General features: G+C 45.4%; 2 protein-coding genes across 2 annotated transcripts; both read left to right on the top strand.

Annotated features, from left to right (window-relative positions):
* Positions 1-322: 322 nt before the first annotated feature.
* Positions 323-6,023, top strand: seta (SET nuclear proto-oncogene a). The gene is made up of 8 exons (XM_030357889.1): positions 323-897; positions 1,877-1,934; positions 2,018-2,160; positions 2,366-2,469; positions 2,558-2,671; positions 2,923-3,093; positions 3,249-3,380; positions 5,342-6,023. Exons 1-8 carry the CDS (start codon positions 825-827, stop codon positions 5,363-5,365), a joined length of 819 nt encoding a protein of 272 aa, XP_030213749.1. The 5' UTR covers positions 323-824; the 3' UTR covers positions 5,366-6,023.
* A 1,334-nt stretch (positions 6,024-7,357) lies between these two features.
* Positions 7,358-25,252, top strand: eeig1a (estrogen-induced osteoclastogenesis regulator 1a). The gene is made up of 12 exons (XM_030357887.1): positions 7,358-7,515; positions 7,626-7,896; positions 16,596-16,716; positions 17,600-17,629; positions 19,392-19,508; positions 19,841-19,887; positions 20,416-20,549; positions 21,278-21,382; positions 21,744-21,921; positions 22,896-23,017; positions 23,454-23,523; positions 23,744-25,252. Exons 2-12 carry the CDS (start codon positions 7,754-7,756, stop codon positions 23,787-23,789), a joined length of 1,113 nt encoding a protein of 370 aa, XP_030213747.1. The 5' UTR covers positions 7,358-7,515; positions 7,626-7,753; the 3' UTR covers positions 23,790-25,252.
* Positions 25,253-25,846: the final 594 nt, after the last annotated feature.

Genomic DNA, 25,846 nt, shown 5'->3' with positions numbered 1-25,846 from the left:
TTATTGGACAGCAGCTGTTTGTCCCATAACTCGGGGGGCCGGGGGGTGGAGGTGAGGGCCGTTTACGGGTGGAGGCCGTTATAAATGATGTATTGTCATGTGTAGGAGACTTCGAGGCGATTCCTCCAGTCCAGAGGTCCAGGAACACTTCCATCCACACACTTTCCTTGATTAGCTTCCTAACCTTGGAGACTGTCGGAAGGGGAAACAATATTGTCTCAAGATTTTTTTTTGGAGGGAACGGATATTGTTGGTATAAAATGGCTACTTAATACAATTCTTAAAAAAAAAAAAAAAAAAAAACCGTTATCAGCGGTCTTTAGAAATAACGAATACCATAGTTAAATAGACACATCTCGTCATTAGTCTTTGTGCTCATTTGGACGGACTGTGACATTCAGCATCTTTTCTAAGTGCGCAAGTGCGGCTCCGCGCCGCTCACGGCCCACTGGCCTGCTCTAAATGCATTCAATATGTGACTCCAAACAAATATATATTTTTATTCCGGGATATCCATAATATCCATGATGTTTTATTCCATGACTAATTTCATTTTGGGCGGGGATTCGTGTGCTTCTCGTCCAGTTTGGAGCGGAGAAGGAGACCTATTTTGAGAGGCGGAGCCCCCTGCCCCCTCGCCGAGGCGCGTCGTACTGAGACGCGCCTTGACTTCCGTGCAGCTCCGCGGCTACATTGTGTGGACAGCAGCAGCACGTTGTTCAGACTCCTCCACTGACCCAAACCTCTCCTGCTGCAGGAGAACCAGCCTTCGCTCCTCACCGCATATTCCCTTCAGGCGCCGGTTACTCTCAGCTCGCGAAACCATGTCTGCTTCGGCGGCCAAAGTGAGTAAAAAGGAGCTGAATTCAAACCACGACGGAGCGGACGAAACCTCCGGTAAGCAAGGCCTCCCGTTCACCGCCATTTTCACTCTTCGTTAGCAGGAATAGCGTCGTTAGCGCAGATAGCTTCAACACAAAAGCCAACACTAGGTTATAAATGTGTGTTGGGGTAAAGTAGGTCATCGTGTCTCTTTGCAGGGCCCTTGGACGCAGTAGTTGGGGAGAAGATTATAGGTGTTTATATTTTGGCTGTTAGCATGCTGCTCCGTCCACACCGGTATCTGCGAGGCCACGGTGTAGCTAAGTAGCATGTTAGCATGGTGGCTGGTTAACATGGAAGAGGGTTAGCATGGGTGCTAGTTGTTGTAGCATCAACAGCATGGCCAGTCGAGTAGCCCGATGTCTTGTCTAGGATGCTATAAGATGCTTACTGGACGTCAGGGGGTTTGAGTTAGATACCAGATCCTGTGTTCTTCAACGGTCTGTGTCCACACAAACCAACACACGCAGTAAAGTACTAAAGTTGGTTGTGTTATTTGTTAGATTACCATTAGCAGTGTTGTGGCGTTGTCTAACGCTAGCTGATTCATGTTGCTCATCCCGCCACCAGTAAACCGAAGTCCATTTAATATATGTACAACTCCTTACACTATGAATAACCCTGTCTGCGATATTGAAACTGATATATTTTAATCACACTGCTTTTCTTCATGTTGCTCTTGGCTGCCGCCAATAAACAAATGCCAATTTACCTTTCATTCAGCTCCTATGGTTATTTAACTTTTCTATACTAATCACCATGTTCGACATTACCATGCAACTTGTCAGCGCTATGAGGGTAGAGGTGGTTATATGCAGTGTGTTGGATACGAGGTCTATTACTTAAGTTCAGGAGCTAACATGTAAGCCCCAGAATTTGAAACTACCCCCTAATGCAGACGTCTTTAGTTGCCTTGAACTGCGTCTAACTACTTCATGTACAGGACTATTGTGAGATTACTAATGTGTTTCCAACTATATTTTATTTTTCACAGAAAAAGAGCAACAGGAGGCTATTGAACACATCGACGAAGTTCAAAACGAAATCGACAGGTAAGGCATTATGTCAATGTGTTTTTAACTGGAGTACATACGCGACCAGATTAATAACATGTGTTTCCATCTGCTTCCATCAGGTTGAATGAGCAGGCAAGCGAGGAGATCCTCAAAGTAGAACAGAAATACAATAAACTTCGCCAGCCCTTCTTCCAGAAGAGGTCAGAACTGATCGCCAAAATCCCAAACTTCTGGGTCACCACGTTCGTCAACCATCCGCAAGGTGAGAGAGGCTCTGTGTGGGCATCTCATCCACACCAATGCTTGGCCGGAGGGTGGAGGAGTTATGCTTGGGGGGGGGGGGGGGGAATACGGCACTGTTGTGACTTTGTCATCGTAAAATAATGATTCAATTTCTACTCTACTACTGGCTGGGTGGAGGGGTAATGCAGGCTGAATAGATGTTCATGACTGCTCTGTGTCTCCAGTCTCTGCTCTACTCGGGGAGGAAGATGAAGAGGCGCTTCACTACCTGAGTCGGGTGGAGGTGACAGAGTTCGAAGACATCAAGTCGGGCTACAGAATAGATTTTGTAAGTACAGTCATCCTTCTCGATATTCCTCATACCCGCTACCTACCCTCTTCCCTAACTAACTTAAGACCATGTCTCTGTGTTGCAGTATTTTGATGAAAACCCGTACTTCGAAAACAAAGTTCTTTCCAAAGAGTTCCACCTCAACGAGAGTGGAGACCCGTCTTCAAAGTCGACTGAGATCAAATGGAAATCAGGAAAGGTGTGTGTGTCTGTGAGATTTTATATCCATCCAGATCTTGTTTATGGGGACAAGGAGATATGACTTAAAGTAGGCCTCCAACTTTCGGCCAGAGTAGTTTAGAGTGTTTACAAGTATATTTTTTCATATTGGGCTTTGTTTTCATTATGTCTTTTGTTGCGAATGAAAATGTTTGTAGAGGACCTGACCAAGCACGCATTTAAGCGTTTTGTAGTGGTGTGTTATGTATTTCAATATGTATCTGTGTCCAGGACCTGACAAAGCGCTCCAGCCAGACTCAGAACAAGGCTGGAAGGAAGCGACAACACGAGGAGCCAGAGAGTTTCTTCACCTGGTTCACCGACCATGCTGACGCTGGGGCAGACGAGCTGGGAGAGGTCATCAAGGATGACATCTGGCCTAACCCCCTGCAGTACTACCTGGTAAGGGGTCTCACCTGGTTCCTATACACACCTAATTAACTCCACCTATCTGGCCCAGACCCCTGCAGAATGACCTAACCCAATACTACACCTGGCTGTAAGAGAAATGTGGATGAAGGCCTGACAGTGGATGCAAATGTTGTTCTGATCTGCAGGTCCCAGACATGGATGATGAGGAGGGTGAAGGAGAAGATGATGATGAGGATGAAGAGGGGCTGGAAGACATTGATGAAGAAGGAGACGAAGATGGAGAGGAGGATGAGGAAGATGATGGAGAAGATGGAGAGGTACGACTGCTCTAGGCCGTTATTGGCAATATGGTGATGGAATATAAGGGTCATCACGATTCAATATAATGCCATTCTTTGCAATTTTCTTAAGGGTAAATTGATTTTCCATAACTATTGTAGTAACACATCCAGCAGTAGTTTGTACAACTAAAACATAGGAACAATATCCATCTTTGAACCATAGATAATTTTTTATTTTTTTTATAACAAATGCCTGAAAGAGACTATTGGGAGAATTTTACGTGCACAAATCACTTTAAACTGGCAATATATAAAGTACAGCCTATGGGCTGAGTTATATATTACTTGAACACGGCCGGTTTTGCCGGAAATTGGCAGGGTCTTAACCGTGGATAACGTTGATCTCTGCTCTAATAACCTCACTGCGTTTATTTATTTTAACCCAATTTATTACTTGTCTCAACCCAATCCAGTTTTAGCGGCGATGTAGACATTACGTCATCAAAACCAAAATAAGCCAGACATGTTATACGGCCAGGAACCATGTTTCAACTTTTAAAATCAATGCAACATGTGGTGTGAATAGATATTGGGGAAAATATATACTATGTATTTTATTTTTTCCACCCATTCCATTGGCTGCTCAACATGGATGTATAAGGACAACTGGGTGCAGTGTAAAAAAAAAATGGCTGCTAAACAATTTCACTGAAACCTGCTATAATATAATATAGCAGGTTTCAGTGAAATTGTTACTGTTATTGTTATATTACCATTGCATATTATTCATGTTCTACCAGGCTATGGTTGACTCGGTTAGTAATGCTTCTCAGGGCGTCCATTAACCTTCTGTTCCTGGCAAAGAGCAAAGCAGCTTGTTTCGTGTTTGTCTAGTAGTAGTTTAATCTATGCTATAAAATGTGTTGCGGAATTGATCAATACCCCTTATTGTATTTTATAAATGATAGACCAGTCTATTCATGTATACTATAAGAAGTGTTGCTGCTTTCTACTGCCAATAGCCAAAACTTTGAATGAATGCTCTTACCATGAATTTTCTATTTTGGGATCAATCACGTATCATTATTTTGTGGACCAAAGTGCTACTGCTACTTGCGTTCATTGCGGGTGCACTCATGCTAAATGATCTTGAGCAGAATCTGAAAGGTCATAATTAAAAAAAATAAGGCTTTTGATGGGTTTAATAAATAAAGACTTCAGAATCAATCAGTTTAACTTGATGAATATAGAGCATTTCGTTTATTTTGCTGGGTCCCTATGGGGGGAAAAAGCAGTGTGGTGCAGGCTAGGGATGGGTCTTGAATATTCGATTATTCGTTCCAAAGGGGTCAAAATAGTTTTAACATTAGGACCGTTAACATTTTTTTCCTTCAAATATAACGTTTTTCTCAAGCCATAACTTTGTTTCCCTGGTAACGCCTGAGGGTTTGACTAATACCTGGAACTATCATTACCTTCACGTAAGGTTCTTGTGCAACGGAAACATTGTTCACTCCTCTAGCAGTAAATCGGACGGACCTTAGCTACGACTTGGCAACGGGAGGTATTTTAGTCCTCTCGGCTATGAGCCAGAGAGCTCATAGGGAGATTCGCGACGGTCTATACTTTCAACATAAAGTGTACATATTTATAATTTGAAATTCGTCCCAGCCTTTATACCACAGATACTATAGGGTCTATAACATATAACCGTGTTTTCTGATTAGTTTATTGCATTTGTCACAACAGACAATTTGACTGGAACTACTTGACAGGTAGATGTTAATTTGCGTTGAAGATATTAAGTGATTATGGCTGCCTTTGTGAATGGCTGCCTTTTGTGAAGGTCGGCACGCATCGAATAATCGATTATTCATTTATACCACCCAATGACTAGTTGACCATGAAAATGTTTAGTTATTCACATCCCTAGTGCAAACATTATTCTACAAGGCTGTCTATTTGTTATTCTGATCGCTTTAAACGCTTTGTTTCAGGATGACGATGGAGAGGACGACTAAAGCTACCAGACCCTCAAACTTCTCTTCCTCGTTGGCTTTATCCACCATGATCGGGAGCAAAGTATTTAGTTTTTTCTGATTTCCATGTGCTTCTGTCCATTCTGAAGCAACCACCTATTTGGTGCCATGTTACGTTCTTTAACTCCCAGGCCAATGGCACTTTGCCCTGAATTGTGAAAAACCTCCCTTAAAAAAATAAAGATCATCTCAAAATAATAAAATGTACAAAAAATATCTTTAGGGTGACACCGTGAGTGGAACGAGAAATTAATTGGAGGCTGACCACCTGGTGTAGTTACCTAGCACTAGAAGAACTCCTCAACTCCTTAGTTCCCTATGATTTCTGTATGACCTGTTGTCCCTTGTGAGATCCTGCTCATTCCTGCTTGTAATGTTTTTCGGGGAGGGGGGGTGGGATGTGATGGGCTTATCAGGGAAGGTGGATGTTTTGACACCATTTCTATGGGATTTTTTTTTCATTGTATTGTTTTACAGATATCCATAAGATTTGAAATGACATTTTTAATAAAGAGAACAAAAAGAGAAAAAAACAAGCTTGTAAATTGTGGCCCCCGCTGCTTAAGAAATGACCACCGACTCATCCGCATTAAAATCACGTTTTCTTTTCCGCTGGGGGGAAAAACTGTTTTAAATTTGAGTTGTACAACTTGCTTTGTTACAATAAAACTTAATGTGTATACATGTGTGGGACTCAAGTTGAACGGATTAAGAGAACCGTATCGCCCGCCTTGCTGTCAGCTGGAGAAGGACTTGGGGATCAGGAGGCTGAGCAAAGTCTTTCGCCAACAGGCTATCGGTGATCCGCTTCAGACGTCCGCTCCGAGTGGTCAAACCTGCTGTCAGGGGCCACTCGCTGGGCTGGAAGGACCATCATGAAGAGAACAGCATGGTCGTTAGGAGTTATCCCGGTTCGGATCACTGTGTGGTTTGAACTTACCCAGATGAGCTCCACACCTCGGGCATGAGGCAATAAGTCCAGGTGAACCCCGGGAACCAGGAGAAGCCCCCGTCGGCCGGCCACCGCTTGGCTACATCTGCTGTTCTAAATGTAATGACCTCGATTTGAGATCCCTTAGGGTTTTGTTGAAGTTGAATGTGAAGCGGTTTGGCTCCGAGCAGCGAGTCGTTGCGGTGAGAGCGCCAACGGACTAGGAACCGAGTCGTGTGGCCACAGTACCTACAGAGCAGCATTGTGCCGTTCTCTTCCACCGCACAGGCGTCGCTACATGTCTGCGCACCACAACAAGGGGAGCAGGGGGCATAATGGGCCCCTCATACTCGTTTGACAGATGGACAGCATGGCTGTGTTTAAAGAGATACACCACGCATGCACGACCGGAAACTTAAATGGTATCAATGCGCTCGATGCTGGAACGAGGAACCGTTTTTATTTATAAGTCGAATATTTAGTCAAATCCTTTAAAATAAATGTGGCCTATATGCGCTAGGTCTTGTATTTTCTTGGTTACAGAAATAAAACAAAGATGAGATGAATAAGATGGGATGGTGGGAACCGGAAACCTTAATTTTTCGATTGAAACTAAATGATTTGCCAGTGTGGCCGAATTATATATGAATGACTGTCCTATTTGCTTTGTAATCCGTCAGCTGTACGTCGTTCCGGGCGTCCACACGGAACGTGAACGCGTGGACGTACTCTCTACGCTCTCTCCTGGATAAATATAAATTATAATTTGAGTTAATCATTTGTTGCCTTTTCTCATCTAATGCTGTGCCATTTTCCGATTTTGCATGCTTGTAACAAATAACCTTAAGTTAACCCATTACATTTTTTTTTTTTTTTTACTTTAAGCAGGTTGGGATCCTACAGTGACTGTCTATCAATGAATTTAGCAAGAAATGGGTGGCCGCGGCCACCAGGGGGCGTCGTGTCCTGCTCTCGGCCACCAGGCGGGTGTCGTGTACCCCTCTCGGCCACCAGGGGGCGTCGTTTCCTCCTCTCGGCCACTAGGGGGCGTCGTGTCCTCCTCTCGGCCACCAGGGGGCGTCGTGTCCTCCTATCGCTGGGGAAGAGTCCAAGACCCAAGTTCCCGTCAGCACTGAAAGAGCCAATCTTGCCTCCGTTTGCCATGGTTCTCGCCTCAATCCTCCACGATCCGCGTCTACAGGTACGACTGTAACATTAATCCACTAAGCCTTTCTCCTGTAGCTCTTTTTAACTATGCTTCCTTGTACCCAGTATAGTTTGTAACTCCTTTACTTTGTACTCCGTTTGCAGAACCACCCCGCTGAATCATCCGTGAACTGTTCGGATGAAGACATGAAGTGACAGCAGCGACGCTCCGTTACCACTTTTTCTCAGTTTTCAGAGTACTAGCCTCCCATCTTTAATAATACAGGGCGGTGATGGCGTTTTTCGTCAAGAAGAAGAAATTCAAGTTCCAGACGCAGCTCACCCTGGAGGAGCTGACGGCGGTGCCCTTCGTCAACGGGGTTCTGTTCTGCAAACTGCGGCTGCTGGAGGGAGAATTTGTGGCAACTTCCTCGAGGTAACCATGACTATAACTATCCTTCACACCGCATTAAATCTCTTAACAGTAGAAGGTAATTTAATAATTCCTTTATATGCTGCATGACTGAGATGACCCTATTCCCTTTTGACTGTGATGTATTTTTAGATGATGAATTATAGTTTATTTAAGGTTTTTACTGGCGGGGGCGTCGCCGGAGTCTTAAGTATAGGCCTGTCTTTATAACACTCAGTTTTCTTTATTTTGGTCATTTGATTGAGGTTGAATCTGGACGTGTATATGTTTTCCTTTAGAAACCCCTAAACGGTTCCATCGTAACTGAAATGAACGTTCACCAAAACTAAAGAACCTTGACCTAACTCTACAAAGTTCCTTACCCTAATCCCAGGCAGTCGGATCCAGTATGTGATGTAAGGCGAGTAGTGTTATTGTTATTGAGATGGGGGTCAGAGGTCACCTGGAGATCCTAGGCGATACAGACAAACATACCAACACACACATAACTGAAGTGACCTCCTCTAACCCAAGAGTTTTGGATGAGTCTTCTACCATAGATACAAAGATAAGGGAAGGAAAATAGACATGAAGGTAGAGAGAGGCAGACAATGAGAGGAGAGGGACAGACAGGTTGAGAAACGAACAGACTGGTAGAGAGAGACAGACAATTAGGATTAACTATAACTAAGTCAGGCAGTGAGTGAAAAACATTGAAAGGAATTCTGTATGTGTTTTGTTTTAAAAAATGTCAGCAAATGTGGCACAGTGAAAAAAACCGAAACTAAGCTCAGTGGTGATTGTACTCTAATGTTACCTTTCAGACATATCCTAGTTAGTGTGTGTGTGTGTGTGTGTGTGTGTGTGTGTGTGTGTGTGTGTGTGTGTGTGTGTGTGTGTGTGTGTGTCTGTGTGTGTGTGTGTGTGTGTGTGTTTTAAAAAGGCCTGTCTCAGTGGGGGAGGTGTGAGGGGAGATGACCAGGCCGTCATCACAGTCCTCCCCTTTGTCTAGGATCCCAGACCTCAACATGGAGGCGGCCACTGGCTCTCCCTCTCTTCGGTCACACAGCAGTACAGAGCCACTGTTCTGGTTTATCAGTACACAGCAGATACTGATAGGATACTCCACTAAGTATCTGACAGCATTACCCAGATCTATGTGGGTTAGATCCCATGGTACCTTATTTATCTAGGTTAACTAGATATATGGTGACTAGCTCTGGGTTGAAGCCATTCTAATCAGCCCTGACAGGAAGAGGTTGATATGATAATCGTTTGGAAAACTGCTGACCTCAAATTTCGACCGGATTTTCCAAGTCCCGGTTAAGAGAAAAAAAAAAAAAGACAGGACGGGAGAAAAAGTCACAGAAGTAACCTGACACATAACAAGTGACATGAGTCCAAGCGAGCACTTCAATAGATGCTATCGTAAGATCTGTTTCTGACTAACTCCAGAAAGAAGTGGTCTATTCTAGAAAACATGATTGAAACATGACTTTGATTGTTGGTGGTCGCCTGGTGTGTTGCTAGAACAGTGATGTGGTCATCTGAAGTGGTCACGACCTACGTTATGGTGACCCTGGTGGGTTGCTGTTGTGTGGTCGCCTGGTGTGGTCAAACATCGCTTAAAACGCCAACAGACACTGCTGTGCCATGTGGAACTGCAGCTCCCACAATTCAAAGAAATTGTCCAAGGTTACCATATGTGGATATATGCAGTGAGTTGTTTAAATATGGCTCTGATAAAAGCCTCTGGTATCGTATATGAGTAGTATCTTTATAGGTTATATTACAGTAAGTATCTACAGCTCTCTCTAGGTATATGAGGCTGGCGGTGGTAAAGCCAAGTGATGAAGCAGGTTAAGGTGCTGAGGTGGACAACATGTGATAATAACATTTGGCGGGTGGTCAGTGTGAGGTTGGGTTGGTTCAGAAGGGGGGAGCGGGTTTAGGAGTAGGAGTGGTGGGAGAGGAGGCATGTGTAATGAGTGAAAAGAGGAGAGTTTGCAGTGAGGAAAGTTAAGGGTGACAGGGCTGTTCACCAGCTGTTTCCTGTTTTCTGACTCCCACCTCCTCCCCCTGGTGGGAGATACAGGAGGAGGTGGGGAGATGGGGAAAGGAAAAGAAAGTCCACGGAGGAGATGGGAGACCCTGGATGAGGTGGGAGATATGGGAGGTGGTGGCAGATATGGGAGGAGGTGGGAGATATGGGAGGAGTTGGCATATATGGGAGGAGGTTAGATCATGTAGCTGCTCCTCTGCTGTTTGTCCAGCCTGTTAAAACCAACTTCCTGCTTGCAGCAACTCTGCCAATCAGACTCCTGAGTCCCATCAGGTGTTGTTGGTGTTGAGCTTGTTTCCCTGCGATGACAAATGCTCTTTACGAAGTTAGTCTTTATGACTGTATATCCTTGGAATCCAAACCTTGCCCCTCTAAAGGGGGGGGGGGGGTATTGTCTATTAGCAAGGCACTAAACCTTACAGCCACCAAGATGTGTGTTGTGGCAACAGGTCGAGGATCCAAACCAAGGAAAACAATAGCAACCATGTCCGAGAGATCAGTTGTGTTCATACGCTCTTCTCCCCCCTCCCACCCTGTGCACGTTCTTGGCAGTAGCTTGCCAGAGCTACAAGGCATGCTCTGTTGCCATGGCGTCTGAATAAAGCCATCTGGACAGAGGAGTGTGTGTGTGTGTGTGTGTGTGTGTGTGTGTGTGTGTGTGTGTGTGTGTGTGTGTGTGTGTGTGTGTGTGTGTGTGTGTGTGTGTGTGTGTGTGTGTGTGTGTGTGTGTGTGTGTGTGTGTGTGTGTACTGTGGCTCTGCAAGTTGTGTACATGACCTGCGATACCTGTACACAGACTTGTAGGAAGGTCGTACTGTGTTGCAGACGGCCCTTTACCATGCCTATCCTGGCTGTTAGCTGATCGTAGTTGAGTAATCTCCATCATGTGTTTCTGGTACTGTAGTCTGAGGGGTCTCCCGGGGGGGTCTTATGCAACAGGCTTGTTGTTATGGTTCTCTGGGCTTACTGGGAGACGTCAACAGTTTAACTCCCACAGCCACACGCTCCATTCCTGTGGAGGTCTGCTGCACCCCTTGGTTTAGCCAGCCAGTCTGTTTTTTTTTTACTGTGAAACTTGTCCACGACGTTCAATGTCTGATTGACAATTAAGTGACAACTAAAGTCTAGTATACTCTCAGGTGAACTATTGATTATTAATAACTGTAAATAATCGTATAACCCATACACATATGCAATGTTGTACCCAGTTTACACAGAACCAGCCCCGTTTACCCGGGTAGGAGTTAGAGTCCAGAGAATTGGAAGCTGGATCTGAAAGCAGGGGTCGGCAACTGGCGGCCGGCGGGCCATAACTGGCCCGCCAGACATAATATCTGGCCCGCCAGATTTTTCTGAAGTTGTATCATTTTTTATTTTTTTGAATGTCGAATATCTACATCTGTTGGCTTAAATGTAAAGGGCCAGATACAGTGAACTTTTTTTTTCTTTCACCACCGTTTTTGAATTTAATTGTATCAAATCCTGCTACTACCCCTAAGGTTAGAGTCACACTCGTCACGGGCACGCGTAAGCTACGAGTGGCTGAGCGGGAGTTATTGGAAATTATGCAATATTAAAGGAAACGGAACCCCCCACTATAGGCCAACAACCATGGCGACCCGACATTACGTATTGTTTTGTGATACTGCGCGTAGAGAAAGGCAGGAGCTGTTGACAAAAGAGTAAAGAGGCCAAGCTCTGAGACATTGCTGTTTAAGTAGAGTCTCTGATGAGGCTACTTTGCCTACAGCTCTTCTAACAGTGAGTAGGCTTGGAACGGAGGTTTATTCGTGAACGCAGTCAATCAGCACCTGCCGTGGTGTGTGTGTGTGTGTGTGTGTGTGTGTGTGTGTGTGTGTGTGTGTGTGTGTGTGTGTGTGTGTGTGTGTGTGTGTGTGTGTGTGTGTGTGTGTGTGTGTGTGTGTGTGTGTGTGTGTGTGCGTGCGTGCGTGCGTGCGCGCGTTGTACACTTCTTTGTTATTTGGATAACCGTTCTGCTGTTGGTGTTATGGCGCATAGCACGTTGGTTCTCTGACATCTCGGGTATTTCCACAACGAGACTTTGGCTTTGACTCCCTGAAGTACATGAGCTTCTGTGCTGCCCACTGCCACTGCCTGCTGCCGAGGGTTCCGGCAGCCACTATAACTTATGAGCAGTAATAGCCTACTATAGTGATACTAGCAGTAGCACTATTACGTATGAACTTCTGTACCACTTCCCACTATAATTTATGAGCTGTTGTATTCCCACTATAACTTCTGAACTGCAGTACTCCCACTATGGCTTATGAACTGCTGTTTTCAAGGGGTGTACGTAGGCCTGTCGCGATATGCAATAAATCAATTAATTGCGCGATAAATTAAAATGAGCGATCATTTTTTGCCGGCCGCAATAATTTCCATTCGCAATCTTTTTTTTAAATCATTGCTTTATTGGCCTGATCTGAGAAGAAATCTGTGCCATAAACAGAAATATTATAGGCCTTTATTACACGGGTCTTCTCAATGCCGTGGAAAGCTCCGTTCAATTGCATAGATAGTCCGGTAACTTGTCAACCCCAGCGTCTTCGTTTGCTAAGCAACGTCAACGTCTTTGAAGGACTATTTCTCTGCTGATCAACACCACGAATGCTGCTAACGAATAAATTGTAAAAAGACACACCATGTGAAGTTATTTTTTCGTCTTGGCAAGTAGCCTTGTAATAAGCGGGATGATGTAGTATAGAACGTCGCCGGTCATTATCTAAAATAAGCCCCTTCAGGGTGAAGCAAGACACCTCCGCTGCGCGTCGGTCGCCTGTTCGCCCTGTCGGGGCTTATTTTCCCGATGGTGACCGGCGTTCTATGAATTATGTATATTTATATATATTATACATATTTTGCAGGGTAGGCCTAAAGGTACGGCCACACCAAAAGCGTTACCCGCGTATCACGCGTATGAAATCGGCAATTTTTCCATAGGGAACCATTGGTTTACGCGCGTATGAGACGCGTACGAGCGTTACATGCGTATAAGCAACATTTTACTCGCGTTAGGTGCGTATGAGGCGCCTATATATACGCGCGTATATATACGCGCGTACATATACGCGCGTACGAGGAGTTCAAAAAATTGAACTTTTTACGCGAGTAACGCGCCGCAATAGCCAATCAGCGTTGAGCTTGACCCGACGTCACTGGCAGAGAGTAGTGAGCTTGGACAGAAGCATACGGCATCTTTCTTTATTCTGTGTGGAAATAGTAACATAGTTACGCCATCAAATGCTTTTATGGAAACATTTTTAGCGAGAAATGTGCATTTTACTTTCATAATGTTCGCTCGGTGAATGTGAAGGATGTTTGGTTTGATAGTTATGACGAAGAGGGAACGCTCCGTTCACTTGCATGGACAGAGTCTCTGGTTACTAAGCAACCTCAACGTCTTGGCGGACTATATATCTGCTGATCAACACTACGAATGCTGGAAACACACCAGACACACCATGTGAAGTTATTTAAGCCGATTATTGTTATTTATATCCGAGATTATTTAATCTAACCCGATCTAAACTCTATCACCCAAACACGGCGGCGTTTGGGTTTCCTACCTCGGACTCCAGCGCAGCCATGTCCATGGCAGCCACGGCCGGCAACTTTCTTTATTCTGGGTGGAAATATTAACATAGTTACGCCATTAAATGCGTTTGTGGAAACATTTCTAGCGAGAAATGTGCATTTTACTTTCATAAGGTTCGCTCGGTGAATGTGGAGGATGTTTGGTTTGATAGTTATGACGAAGAGTGAACGCTCCGTTCACTTGCATGGACAGAGTCTCTGATTGCTAAGCAACCTCAACGTCTTGGCGGACTATTTCTCTGCTGATCAACACTACGAATGCTGGAAACACACCAGACACACCATGTGAAGTTATTTAACCCGATTATGGTTATTTATATCCGAGATTATTTAATCTAACCCGATCCAAACTCTATCATCCACCCAAACACGGCGGCGTTTGGGTTTCCTTCCTCGGACTCCTAAATCCAGCGCAGCCACAGGCTGGGGGGGGGGGGGGAGTTTTGGGCGGTCTCATCTACGCGCGTTACGCGCGTATCTGACCATTTTTGACACAAAATGGTCAAGCAACATTTTAGCTGCGTTACGCGCGTACATGGTACGCGAGGTACGCGCTTGGTGTGTTCGCGGCTTAAGTAACAAATGTCGGGTTGAAATCGGGCTCCGGCTCATAATTACAGGGCACAACGAGTAAACCCCCTCGTCAAGTGTCAGTAGCCGCGTTGACATGGACACATCTGTTCCGCATAGATTTCTATGCGGAACAGAAAATGATCATGTATACGCCTCATTCGGAATACAATTATCTGTTCGGCATAGAGGTGGTTTAGTCCGTTTTAATCGCCATGTATGCACTTATTCCGAATAGATTGGGGTTTAACTTAGAGCAGCCGCAGTAGTTCGCAATTGGTCCACTGAGCTCCGTCGATACTTTTAAGCACACCGAACTTCACCGCTGTCAAGGAAAGTGGATTTATTGCCTGATTCACGTCTTTGTTATCACTCCGTTAATGTAGTCCGGTAAGCGTGTCCGGTTGCTAAGCGACGGGACATGGGTGTTTATTAATGATGTGTTCGCGTATCGTAGTGTCCGCGCGCGTCCGAGGTAACTGTAAATGAGTAGGCTACTACTGGTACTTTTGCAGGCTGAACGTTAAAATACTACTTAACTTAGAGAGATGGCAGATGCAGTAGTTCGCAAATGGACCTTCGAGGATTCCTGTTCACTAAATTCCTGTAAGACCACTCTCTCCCACCAGTCTTGGCTGCAGGATCCAAATTCCTCTTGTTTGCGGCGGTAAATATAAAGATCTGACGAGAAATTGACGTTGCTGCGCTGTCCTCCTCCTTCTTAATTGAAGGAGCAGGCAGAGAAAAGCTCTCTCCTGCTGTGTTTTCATTAAAATCAAATTTAAAATCCCTGATAGTGATAAGACATCCATTATGTCGCTGCCGGTCCAGAGATGTGTCAGGTGTGCGCGAGAGACAGAACGGACACTTTTGTTACTGCCATGTATACAGTACATTCGGAACACATTTTAGGAACAGATCTATGGCGCATAGAAATCTATGCGGATCAGATGTGCCATGTAAACGCGGCTACTAACTTGTTGCATTGTCTGTGTGGGAGGCGGAGTCCTGGCGCAATCGTGTTTACATCCTTTTTATTTAGTGTTTCAACTTTATTTATTGTTTTTGGTGGTGTTTGGTTTTTATTCAAGAGCATTTTTTGTTAATAATAGATTGTTTTTGGTTGTTTTGTACGGAAGCCGAGAACGGCCTTCGATTATTTTATTTTTTTATGCACTGTTATCTCGTGATAACGACTTATTATCTCGTTATCTCGATATAACAAAGATCGTTTTCTCGTGATAACGAGGTATTTTTTCCCCTTCGTTTTCTCGTGATAACGAGATAATCCCTCCGTTTTTTTCCGGCACAATGCAATTTCTGCCTGTGTTGGTTGAAGTAGGTCCTGATGCGTTGATCAATAATGTGATCTGCCATTTTCACCTCCCTGGGACACACCTGGATCAGACAGTGGAAGCTCTCGTAGGCTGAAATCAGCACGATCACATTAACCAGCGCCAAAAGTCTGTCTGTTATATCGAGATAACGAGATAATTAATTCGTTATCACGAGAAAACGACCTTTGTTATATCGAGAAAACGAGATAATTAATTCGTTATCACGAGAAAACGACCTTTGTTATATCGAGAAAACGAGATAATTAATTCGTTATCACGAGAAAACGACCTTTGTTATATCGAGAAAACGAGATAATAAGTCGTTATCACGAGATAGCAGTGCATAAAAAAAAATAATAATCGATGGCCGTTCTCGGCTTCCGTAGTTTTGTTAATTTATTCTGGATATTTTAAATGTCTTCCAGACGGCCAGTTCCAGTGTTCTTTAAAAATAAAGGTTTATTGATCTTCGAAAGGGTGTAGGCCTACTTTATCATTATATTAGTTGAAAAACGGCAATATTATCGCTTATCGCAATAATTCCTGGGGCAATTAATCGCCCAGAAAAATTTGTTATCGTGACAGGCCTAGGTGTACGTATAAGAAGTACACTGTGTGAATTTGCGCTGAGGTAGGGATTTTGACATTACCGTGTGACCAGTAAGTACGCGCAGTTGCTGAAAATATGGTAACAAAACGTAGTTCCGTTTTCAATTAGGCGCAACGTTACTTTTCCCAGGGACAGATTTGACAGTGATAGTGCCTTCTCAGGCAGTATGGTGAGTATGAACTGCTGTATTCCCACTGTAGCTTATGAGATGTAGTACTCCCACTATAACTTATGAACTGCGTTGTTACCACTATAACTCATGAACTACTGTTTTAACCAGCTCTTGTTAGCAAGCAAACTAGAGGTCAAGCTCAGACAACGTTCCTTGTATCGACCGCAGGTTCGATTCCCACCTGGGATCCTTTGCTTGGTGCTGCTCATGCTCTTCTAGAACCCACTTTTCTGCCTCTCTTCACCCTCCTGTTTATAGAGGGGAACCTCAAAGACCAAGGTACCTCTAGTTGTGTGTTTTTAAAGTTGTATGTTAGAGGGGGTACATGACCAAACGTGTGAATCTCTGGTTCCACAGAGTCGAGGTGCAGGAGAACTGTGTTCGATGGAGAAAGAGGTTCTCCTTCGTATGTAAGATGAACGCCAACCCTCACACCGGCGTGCTGGACCCCTCCGTCTGCAGAGTGTCTGTTAGGAAGGTAGACCACACACACACACACACACACACACACACACACACACACACACACACACACACACACACACACACACACACACACACACACACACACACACACACACACACACACACACACACACACACACACACACACCGACATGAACATCCCATGAAGGCCTATCGGTGTATTTGGTGTGTGTGTATAGAGGGCTTATTGTGGCCTTCCTGCGTGTGTCGGCTTGTCCTCACCCGGCGCCTCCACATGCCTGAAGAATGAGGCCTGTTCCTCAGCAACGTGTGGAATTCACCTAATCAGGAGCGCTACAGCAGCCTGATAGCCTGACGGCGGTTCTTAGGAATAATCTGTAGCTGGAGAACACATGGCTGTTACATAAAACTGGACACAAAGGCTCCAACCTAAGTGGTCTGTTGGTTATGTTGGTCTTTCAGGTAGCAAATGTCAACAGGAAATTAGGTCCACTATGGGTGAAGTTGCACATTTGATGTCAGTGCTGTTTAGGAAATTAAACCTGCAACCATAACTAGAGCTGTGTATCTAGAGCACCAGTGATAGGGCTGTGTAACGAGAATGTTTAACTAGAGCTGTCAACTGAGCTCTGTAACTAGAGTTCCAAGCTCTGTAACTAGAGCCCTAAACTCTGAGAGCTCCTCCTAAGAGCTCTTGAACTAGAACTCTAGAGCTCTGTTACTAGATCTCTTGAACTAGAGCTCTAGAGCTCTTGACCTAGAGATCTGTAACAATATCTCTTGAACTAGGCTCTGTAACTAGAGTTCTAGAGCTCTGTAACTATACCTCTGTAACTATAGCTCTGTAACTAGAGCTATGTAATTGACCTGTAATTGGCGTAACTCAGCTTTTTTCTGTGTTTTTTCCTATGCAGGAACTCAAGGGAGGGAAGGCGTATACGAAGGTGAGATTGTTTGTCTTTGAGGGACCTATTAGCCCACTGCTCTCCAAACATAGTGGATCACTCGGCAACGCACGCCTAACGCAAATACCTTCAAATGCTAACAAACACGAACATCCAAATATTAGCACATCTCTGTGAACTTCTGGACAAACATCTACTCCTGAACATGTGTTCTGTCAACACTGAGGGATGGGCTAAACATCCCGTAGCTGGTACCAGCCTCCTTGGTGCCGTGTGGGGGGTAGTGAGCTAGGTGGGCCTCTGCTGAGGCCGGGAGGGCTTGTTGATCACTTCAGGTCGGCGATGGAAAAGAACCACTTCCTCCTTCCTGCTCTCTGCTTCTACACTTCCTTCAGCTAAATATAAATACAGCCTCCGTCTTCCTTCTGGGAAGAGGATGGGCCCTCCTGTGTTTAAACAGAGCAGGAGAGGGAGAGCAGGAGGTGGAGGAGAGGGAGAGACCAGGAGAAAGAGATACCAGGAAAGATCCGGAGAGGCAGAGCAGGAGGTGGTGGTGAGGGAGAGACCAGGAGTAGGAAAGGGAGAGACCAGAGGGAGGGACCAGGAGAAGGAGAGGGAGAGACCAGGAGGAGGAGAAAGAGAGACCAGGCGGAGGCGAGGGAGACAGGAGGAGGAGAAAGAGAGACCAGGAGGAGGCAAGGGAGATAGGAGGAGGAGGAGGAGAGGGAGAGACCAGGAGGAGGAGAAAGAGAGACCAGGAGGAGGCGAGGGAGACAGGAGGAGGAGAAAGAGTTGATGTTGAGGTTTCTCAGACTCCTCATTCCTCAGGAGTCTGCTCCATGCCATAAAAGAGAGTTCAGTATTCTGATATGATTTGACCGTGGTAGAGAGCTCACACTTCCCCATAAAAGCAATGTGAACCCACAACATACCCTGGAGGGGTAAGGACTAGGGATCGACCGATATATCGGTTGGCCGATATTATCGGCCGATATTCGCGTTTTTTACGTGTATCGGTATCGGCCGATACGCGGCCGATTTTCGCAGTTTTTTTTATTTTTATTTTTATTTATTTTTTTTTTACTTGTTCTACCTCACCTGTTTTTACTATTTGTTAAATATAGTTTTTTATATTGAAGTTCAATAAATGTTCCTTTTTTTTAATTGATACTTGTAACATTTGTTATCAGTGTAATTTTTATGATTGAGGGAGCAAAAAAAAAAAAAAAAAAAAATAGTATCGGCTCTAAATATCGGTATCGGCGTATCGGCGTATCGGCTAAGGCTGATGAAAAAATATCGGTATCGTATCGGCCCTAAAAAATCCATATCGGTCGATCCCTAGTAAGGACGGTACAATAGGTTAGAGCAGCGAACATGCTTGGTAATTTCGTTGCTCTGTACTTGTGACATGTGTAATGACAATAAAGTCTTTACTACTGCATGCCCAACCTCGGCCACTCAGAGCGGAGGGATCTCGCTTGGAAGCTGAAACCATTTAATCCTTGACCTTGCTCCTCACACGAAGCAACACGCCAACCAATAGATTTGCAGCAGAGTCAATGAAGACATCATTTTCTAAGCTGTTGGTGATTTTATGTGTGTTTTTATAAGTGCCGTGCTTGAGAACACAATTCCATACCTAGCTTGTTTCCAAGGCCCAATCCCATTTCTACCATTTCTACCCCTTACCCCGAAGGGGTAAGGGGTAGAAATGGGATTGGACCTAACTGCGTGTCAAGTGAGTGCACCTTAACGCCTCCAGTCTTGCTCTCAAGCCAGCTCCTCTCTCCCCCCACAGCTGGGCTTCACAGACCTCAACATGGCTGAGTTTGCTGGCTCAGGCTCTGCAGTGCGCTGCTGTCTCCTGGAGGGCTACGATACCAAGAACACCCGCCAGGACAACTCCATCCTGAAGGTAAGATGCATTACCCACAAGCCCCCAGGCAACTCCATACCGAAGGTAAGGTACATTACCCACAAGCCCCTGGGCAGCTCCATACTGATGGTAAGGTACTTCATTACCCACAAGCCCCTGGGCAACTCCATACTGGCGGTAAGGTACTTCCTTACCCACAAGCCCCTTTTAAGGATAAGTTAATCTGTATAACGTACATACCTAGCATAACCTATCCGTCCAATATAACAACATATAACAGATGTAAAGATTTTAAAAGAGTTATACAGTATGTCACAAATAACAATGTATGTCTCCAATATAATCGAAACGTAAGTCTGTGTGTTTGTCAGGTGATCATCGGAATGACACTGCTGTCAGGAGATCCGTGTTTTAAAACGTGAGTCTGCTCATGGTTTTCTCCTTTCTCCTTTGAGCCCCCTTTGTTGTTGTTATTTGCTGGTCTTTTATGACCTCAAGTCCTGTCCCTGAGAATAACAAGTGTAACCAAGACCAAGAGTTCCTTATTTGACTTCTCTGGAAACTGCAGATAGAGACTGATTAACTTCACCTGTCAGCATCTATTCTCTTGCCGACAAAAATATTGACTTGTACATGGGAATAGCGAAGTGCAGGGCCATGCCAAATTAATCTGCTAAATAGACATAGGGAGTTCATAGATTATTAATAAAAAACACTGCTGATGATTTATGGATGTAAACTAGATCATCAAATCATTAAGATAGATGTGGAAAATGTTGGATATCAATGGTATTGTTGCTGGATATTGAGTTAGTCAAATTTGTACTTGGTTTAAGGTGGTTAAGATATGATAAGTTAAGGGTCATCCTGCTTATGTTCCTGGTGTCCTGTTAAGGTTTATAATTTAAGGTTCCCTGAAGTGACTACTCATGTTTTCTCCTGCTAGCCCTCCCAGCACGGCCAAGTCTATCTCGGTCCCGGGCCGCGAGCCAACCCTGCAGCTGGACTGTAAGGGGGGCGGCACGGGCACCACAGGACCCCTGGCCCGGGGCCCCAAGCCCAGACCCCCCATCAGCTCGGGTAGGATCACAGACCCAGAGTTATGTAATGATTACAGCTCTGTGAACAGGGTCTATTATGCCGCTTTTCCACCGCACATGTAGCTCGACTCGACTCGACACGACTCGACACGACTCGACACGGTAGCAGCACGGGTCGTTTTCCACCGCAAATAGTACCTCCTGGACGTGGGCGGGGTCGGCTGCGCGAAAGGGCCGTGACGTATTTTTGTACGCGACGCAAACAACACCTACGCAACCCACACATGGACAGAACCCACATAACAACAATGGAGGACATCGATAACATTACTATTATTAGCTAGCATGTTGAAGAAGTTGAAGAAGTGGAATATGTTGGCTGCGGCGCTGCTATGGCTGTTACCAGCATGGTTGCCATGTCGCTCTCGTGACTTTGTCACACTCTCTGGCCAATCAGTGGCCGGCCGTCTGCCGACGTCACCTTTTAGCATCGGCTCAGCCGCTTGGAACCTAGAGCGAGGCGGTACTAGAAAAAGCAGCCACTTCAGGTACCAGATACCATGTTTTCGCGGTGGAAACGCAAGAAATGCGAGCTGAGTCGAGTCGAGTCGTGTCGAGCTGGTACCATGCAGTGGAAAAGCGGCATTAGTCGCTCACTGGCTATGATTGTAGATGTTTGGTATCACTACGATATTGTTTGTAGTCGAGTTCTAGTTCAGTCTAATATCATTTAGATACTGATGTCGGGGTGTGTGGTGTTGCCTCCAGGCCTCATGGAGGAGTCTGAGCCGCCCCTCTCTCCCCTGGCCGAGGTCTTCCAGTCAGGACACTCCCGCAACTCCAGCTATGCCAGCCAACAGAGCCGCATCTCAGGTGCTTCTCCGCTACAGTCACCTCCTTCTCACCATCGACTCCTCCTCATCATCACCTCCTCCTTCTCCTCACACCCCCCCCTCCATCACCTCCTCAATGTCCTCCTCACACCCCCCCCTCCATCACCTCCTCAATGTCCTCCTCACACCCCCCCCTCCATCACCTCCTCAATGTCCTCCTCACACCCCCTCCTCAATCTCCTCTTACTTCTCCTCTACCTCCTCCACACCATCACCTCCTCCCCGCCCTACCTATTACCTCGGCCCTCTCTCCTCCTCCTACCATTGTGTGTAGAGGCCGCTAGCGTGTGTTGAAGTTAGGACTAAACTGTGTGTGTGTGTGTGTGTTTGTGTGTGTGTAGGCTACAGTACTGAACACTCGTGCTCCTCCAGTGTGTCCGACCTGACCCACCGCAGGAACCTGTCCACTGGGAGCAGCACCTCGGGCGGGGCCCTGGGGACCAGTGACCTCCCTACTGCTGACGGGGACCGGCCCCCAAGACCCCCCAGGCCCTGCCTGCCCCCCAGCCGACTCTCCAGGTAGAACTAGTCAACTTCACCTAACCAACTAATCTTTGAGTTGGTTAGGTCACCATACCTAGTTAACCTCACCATACCTAGTTACTTCACCGTACCTAGTTACTCCACCATACCTAGTTAACCTCACCAAACCTAGTTACTTCACCATACCTAGTTACTTCCCTATACCTAGTTAACCTCACCATGTCTAGTCAACCTCACCATACCTAGTCAACCTCACCCTACCTAGTCAACCTCACCCTACCTAGTCAACCTCACCCTACCTAGTCAACCTCACCATACCTAGTTAACCTCATCATACCTAGTCAACCTTACATTACCTAGTCAACCTTACCAAACCTAGTTAACCTCACCATACACAGTTAACCTCACCATACATAATTAACCTCAATGCACCTGACCAACCTTGCATCAGCTTGTAAACTTAAACCATACCTGTTTATCTTCACCTTCTTCGTCGACCTCACCTTACCAACTCATCTCTAGTTAGAGTTAGAGGGCTGTTGACTGAATCTCAGACGGCTGTGTTTCGGTTGTCAGTACGAGACCACATGCTGAGGGCCGAAGATAAGCTTCATACCTAGTTAACTTTACTTTACATAGTCATCTCCTAGTTAGCTTTACATTACATAGTCATCTCCTAGTTGACTTTACCTTACATAGTAATCTCCTAGTTAACTTTATATTACATAGTCATCTCCTAGTTGACCTCCCCTTACTTAGTCATTCCCAATCCTCTCCTCCAGCAGACTGTAACAGAGTGCTGCTGTGTCCTCTCCTCCAGCAGACTGTAACAGAGTGCTGCTGTGTCCTCTCCTCCAGCAGACTGTAACAGAGTGCTGCTGTGTCCTCTCCTCCAGCAGACTGTAACAGAGTGCTGCTGTGTCCTCTCCTCCAGCAGACTGTAACAGAGTGCTACTGTGTCCTCTCCTCCAGCAGACTGTAACAGCGTGCTGCTGTGTCTTGTCCTCCAGGAGAAAGCAGGACTCTGTGGAGAGTCATCTCTCTTGGGTCAACGACACCCGCATGGACGCCGACGACATTGTGGACAAGATCGTCCAGAGCCACAACTTCGAGGACGTCAACAACACGGAAGGTGATCAGACCTGATGGTTTGAAGTGGTCGCATCTCGTCCCTTCACAACATTATTTTTTAGATGTTGAGGGGCGGCATTTGGCTCATGTTTGCTGAAGGTTGCTGGTTTGATCCCCGGCTCCGAAGTGTTGAGGTGGCCCTGAGTGAGACACCTCGCCCTGACTGCTCCCGACGAGCTGGCTGTCGCCCTGCGTGTCTGTCACCGCCGTCGGTGTGTGAATGTGTGCGTGAATGTTAGGCAATGTTGTAAAGTGCTTTGAGTGGCCTCTGGTTAGGAAAGTGCTGCAGTCCATTTACCATTTACCTTGATGTGATGCACCCAAGAATGACCTTGGACGGAGTCGGTTGTGATAGCTTATGATGGGTTATGATGGTTTATGATATGATATATGACAGGATAGGTTAAGTAACCATTAAAACCCTCTTTCCTTTACAGACAGCAATTTGCGTCTGTTTGTCAACAAAGATGGAACGACGGCACTCAGTGGCGTACACCTCGGAAACCGGTTAGGACCACCTCTTCTTTCTCCTCCTCCTCCACTCTCTCTTCTTCCACCTTCTCCTCCTCCCTCTCTTCCTCCACCTCCTCCACTCTCTTGTTCCACCTTCTCCTCCTTCCTCCCTTCCTCTCGTCCTCCACCTTTGGTCTTCTCCACCTCCCCCTGTCTCACCTTCTTTCTTTTAGTTCCGTTAAACATGAATAAATCTGGTCCTCTCCTCCCTCAGGGTCTCAGCTGGAGGTTACGAGCCGGTGGTGATTGAGAGCCACTAGGGCCCCAGGGGGTCCCAGGGGGCCCCAGCGCCACCAGAACTTCAACCACTCCATACTGACCTGGAGAAAGTGGCCCATCTATCTCCTCCTGGTCTCTCTGTCTGTTCCTAGGTGTTCCGGTTTGCACTTTATCTTTCCCAGATGTGTCGATGTCTGATGTAAACACCCCCCCCCCCCCCCCCCCCCCCCCCCCCCAGTCATCACATGCATCACGTCTTTTATAGCTTTAATCGGTTGAAATGTTGACATTTCAACCCAAATGTGTTTTATTAGGATTCCACTCGCAAATTCAAAGCTGACTTTAGATCTTGGATTCCAGGATGAATGAATACAACAGGAGCAGAAGTTTGCACAGTCCGCGGTTCTGCTTCACTGAGGTGGCGTACGAACGAGTTTGTGTGTTTTGTTAAGAGTGTGTTGTTTATTAGTCTACTTCTCATCTAGGATCACACAACGTGTTCATAAGACACTCCCTGTTGATCAGGGAGGTACGTGGTTAGGGGTAGAGCATTCTAACCCCGCGGGACGTTTTTCTTGAAGGATCCGGAAGCAGGTTTTAAGGTGGGATGAAGACGTGCTTGTGATGGAGAAGAGAGAAGATGTCGTTGGGTTAAGTCAGGCTAGTGGTGTTCAGTTGTACAAGTCTCTAACTGAGTCTGTCTCTTATGATGGCTGCTGGGTACAGCTGGTAGGAGGGCCTTGGTGGGTTGACCTCTGGTCTGGGTGCTTGGTCTGAGTGGTCTGTTGCTGTAGCGTTGGGTCTCGGAGGAGTCCTATTCTGGCTGCCGTCGCCCCCTGGTGGAGTGGTGAACCTTCTTCTTCTGCAGAACCTGTCTGCAGAACCAAGCCCCAGGGAGTTTGTGACCTTGCTTCAAGCTAAACCCAGTAGGTCCCGTCCCAGCTGCTGGAAGGCCAGACATCTTAACTAAACTAGTTCAGTTTTTTAGGCAGCCTTATATTTAATTATTATATAGTTTGCTACAAAGAAACAATGTTTTCAAATAATTGGTCAGTTGCAACATCCAAACTGTACGCAATCTGAAACTCTGTTGGTTTAGTGTGAATAATGATGTTTATTGATGACTTCTGACATCTCTTCAATTCACTACTTTATGGCAACCTTATTCACATTTGTTTTTATCACAGGGTCGATTGGTTTGCTATATTCACATTTGGGAGAAACCACTACTAACATTGTTTGATATCAGCCCTTAATATCCTTTTAAAGAAGTTTCGGTTTTAATGCTCTTGTCTGAAGAAGTCTAAGCAATGCACACACCTTGCACAGATATCAACTCGTTTCTAAAAACTCTAACAAATTGTTTTACTTGTAAGCTTGCACGACTTTTAGAAACGGTATTTCTAAAAGATTTGTACCGTGTAAGACCACTACTTCAAACGTGTTTTTGTTTGTTCCAACAAATGTATTCTATATATTAAAGAGCCTATCTTACACGCCTCGTGTTGATGTGTGTTGTCTTTTTATTGTGGATCCCGATCAACTGGGGTTCAGTGACCTCTAGTGGTGAAGTGTGGAACCACTGCCTAAGCAGTAGGACGTAATTAAATGGATCTTATACCAAGTTAATTGTATTTCTTTAGGTGTATAATAGTTTGTTACATTACATTGGATATTCTTTCCATATACTAAACATTATTGATCGTTGTGATCTATTTGTATAAAGGAGGAACCAGACACTTTAGAGCCTGCCAGTGAGTGATGTCTGGTCGTCAGCTGGAAGAGTTGGGCTACTCATCTCAAGAAACGACCCTGGATAATTCCCTGAATAATTAAGTACAAATAAAGACAACATAAATCTCATGAAAACCCCATATTCCGTTAGATACTTCTCGCAAGTCCATGTATTATCATTAACCTCCTCAGCTAAATATTTATATTAATGTTTGTGAATAAGAGCACTTACTCCTAGTCAATCTTGGTTTCAGATTAACACATGTATGATGTACCATTATACACACAATCTATACTAGTATTTGATACCATTATATACGGTTAGGCCTATTTTATACTATTTACATATTGCATACAATTTATT

The sequence above is a fragment of the Gadus morhua genome, chromosome 6 (assembly GCF_902167405.1).
Source record: "Gadus morhua chromosome 6, gadMor3.0, whole genome shotgun sequence".
NCBI lineage: Eukaryota > Metazoa > Chordata > Actinopteri > Gadiformes > Gadidae > Gadus > Gadus morhua.
Note: the sequence above shows the minus strand (reverse complement) of the source record. Positions and strands in the feature narration are given on the sequence as shown.

Bases quoted from the DNA above. Each gene is read 5' to 3' on its own strand.
- seta (XM_030357889.1), top strand. From the start codon at position 825: ATGTCTGCTTCGGCGGCCAAAGTGAGTAAAAAGGAGCTGAATTCAAAC. The intron at 898-1,876 runs GTAAGCAAGGCC...TATTTTTCACAG, and splicing joins CGGAGCGGACGAAACCTCCG to AAAAAGAGCAACAGGAGGCT. The intron at 1,935-2,017 runs GTAAGGCATTAT...TGCTTCCATCAG, and splicing joins GTTCAAAACGAAATCGACAG to GTTGAATGAGCAGGCAAGCG.
- eeig1a (XM_030357887.1), top strand. From the start codon at position 7,754: ATGGCGTTTTTCGTCAAGAAGAAGAAATTCAAGTTCCAGACGCAGCTC. The intron at 21,383-21,743 runs GTGCTTCTCCGC...GTGTGTGTGTAG, and splicing joins CCAACAGAGCCGCATCTCAG to GCTACAGTACTGAACACTCG. The intron at 23,524-23,743 runs GTTAGGACCACC...CTCCTCCCTCAG, and splicing joins GGCGTACACCTCGGAAACCG to GGTCTCAGCTGGAGGTTACG.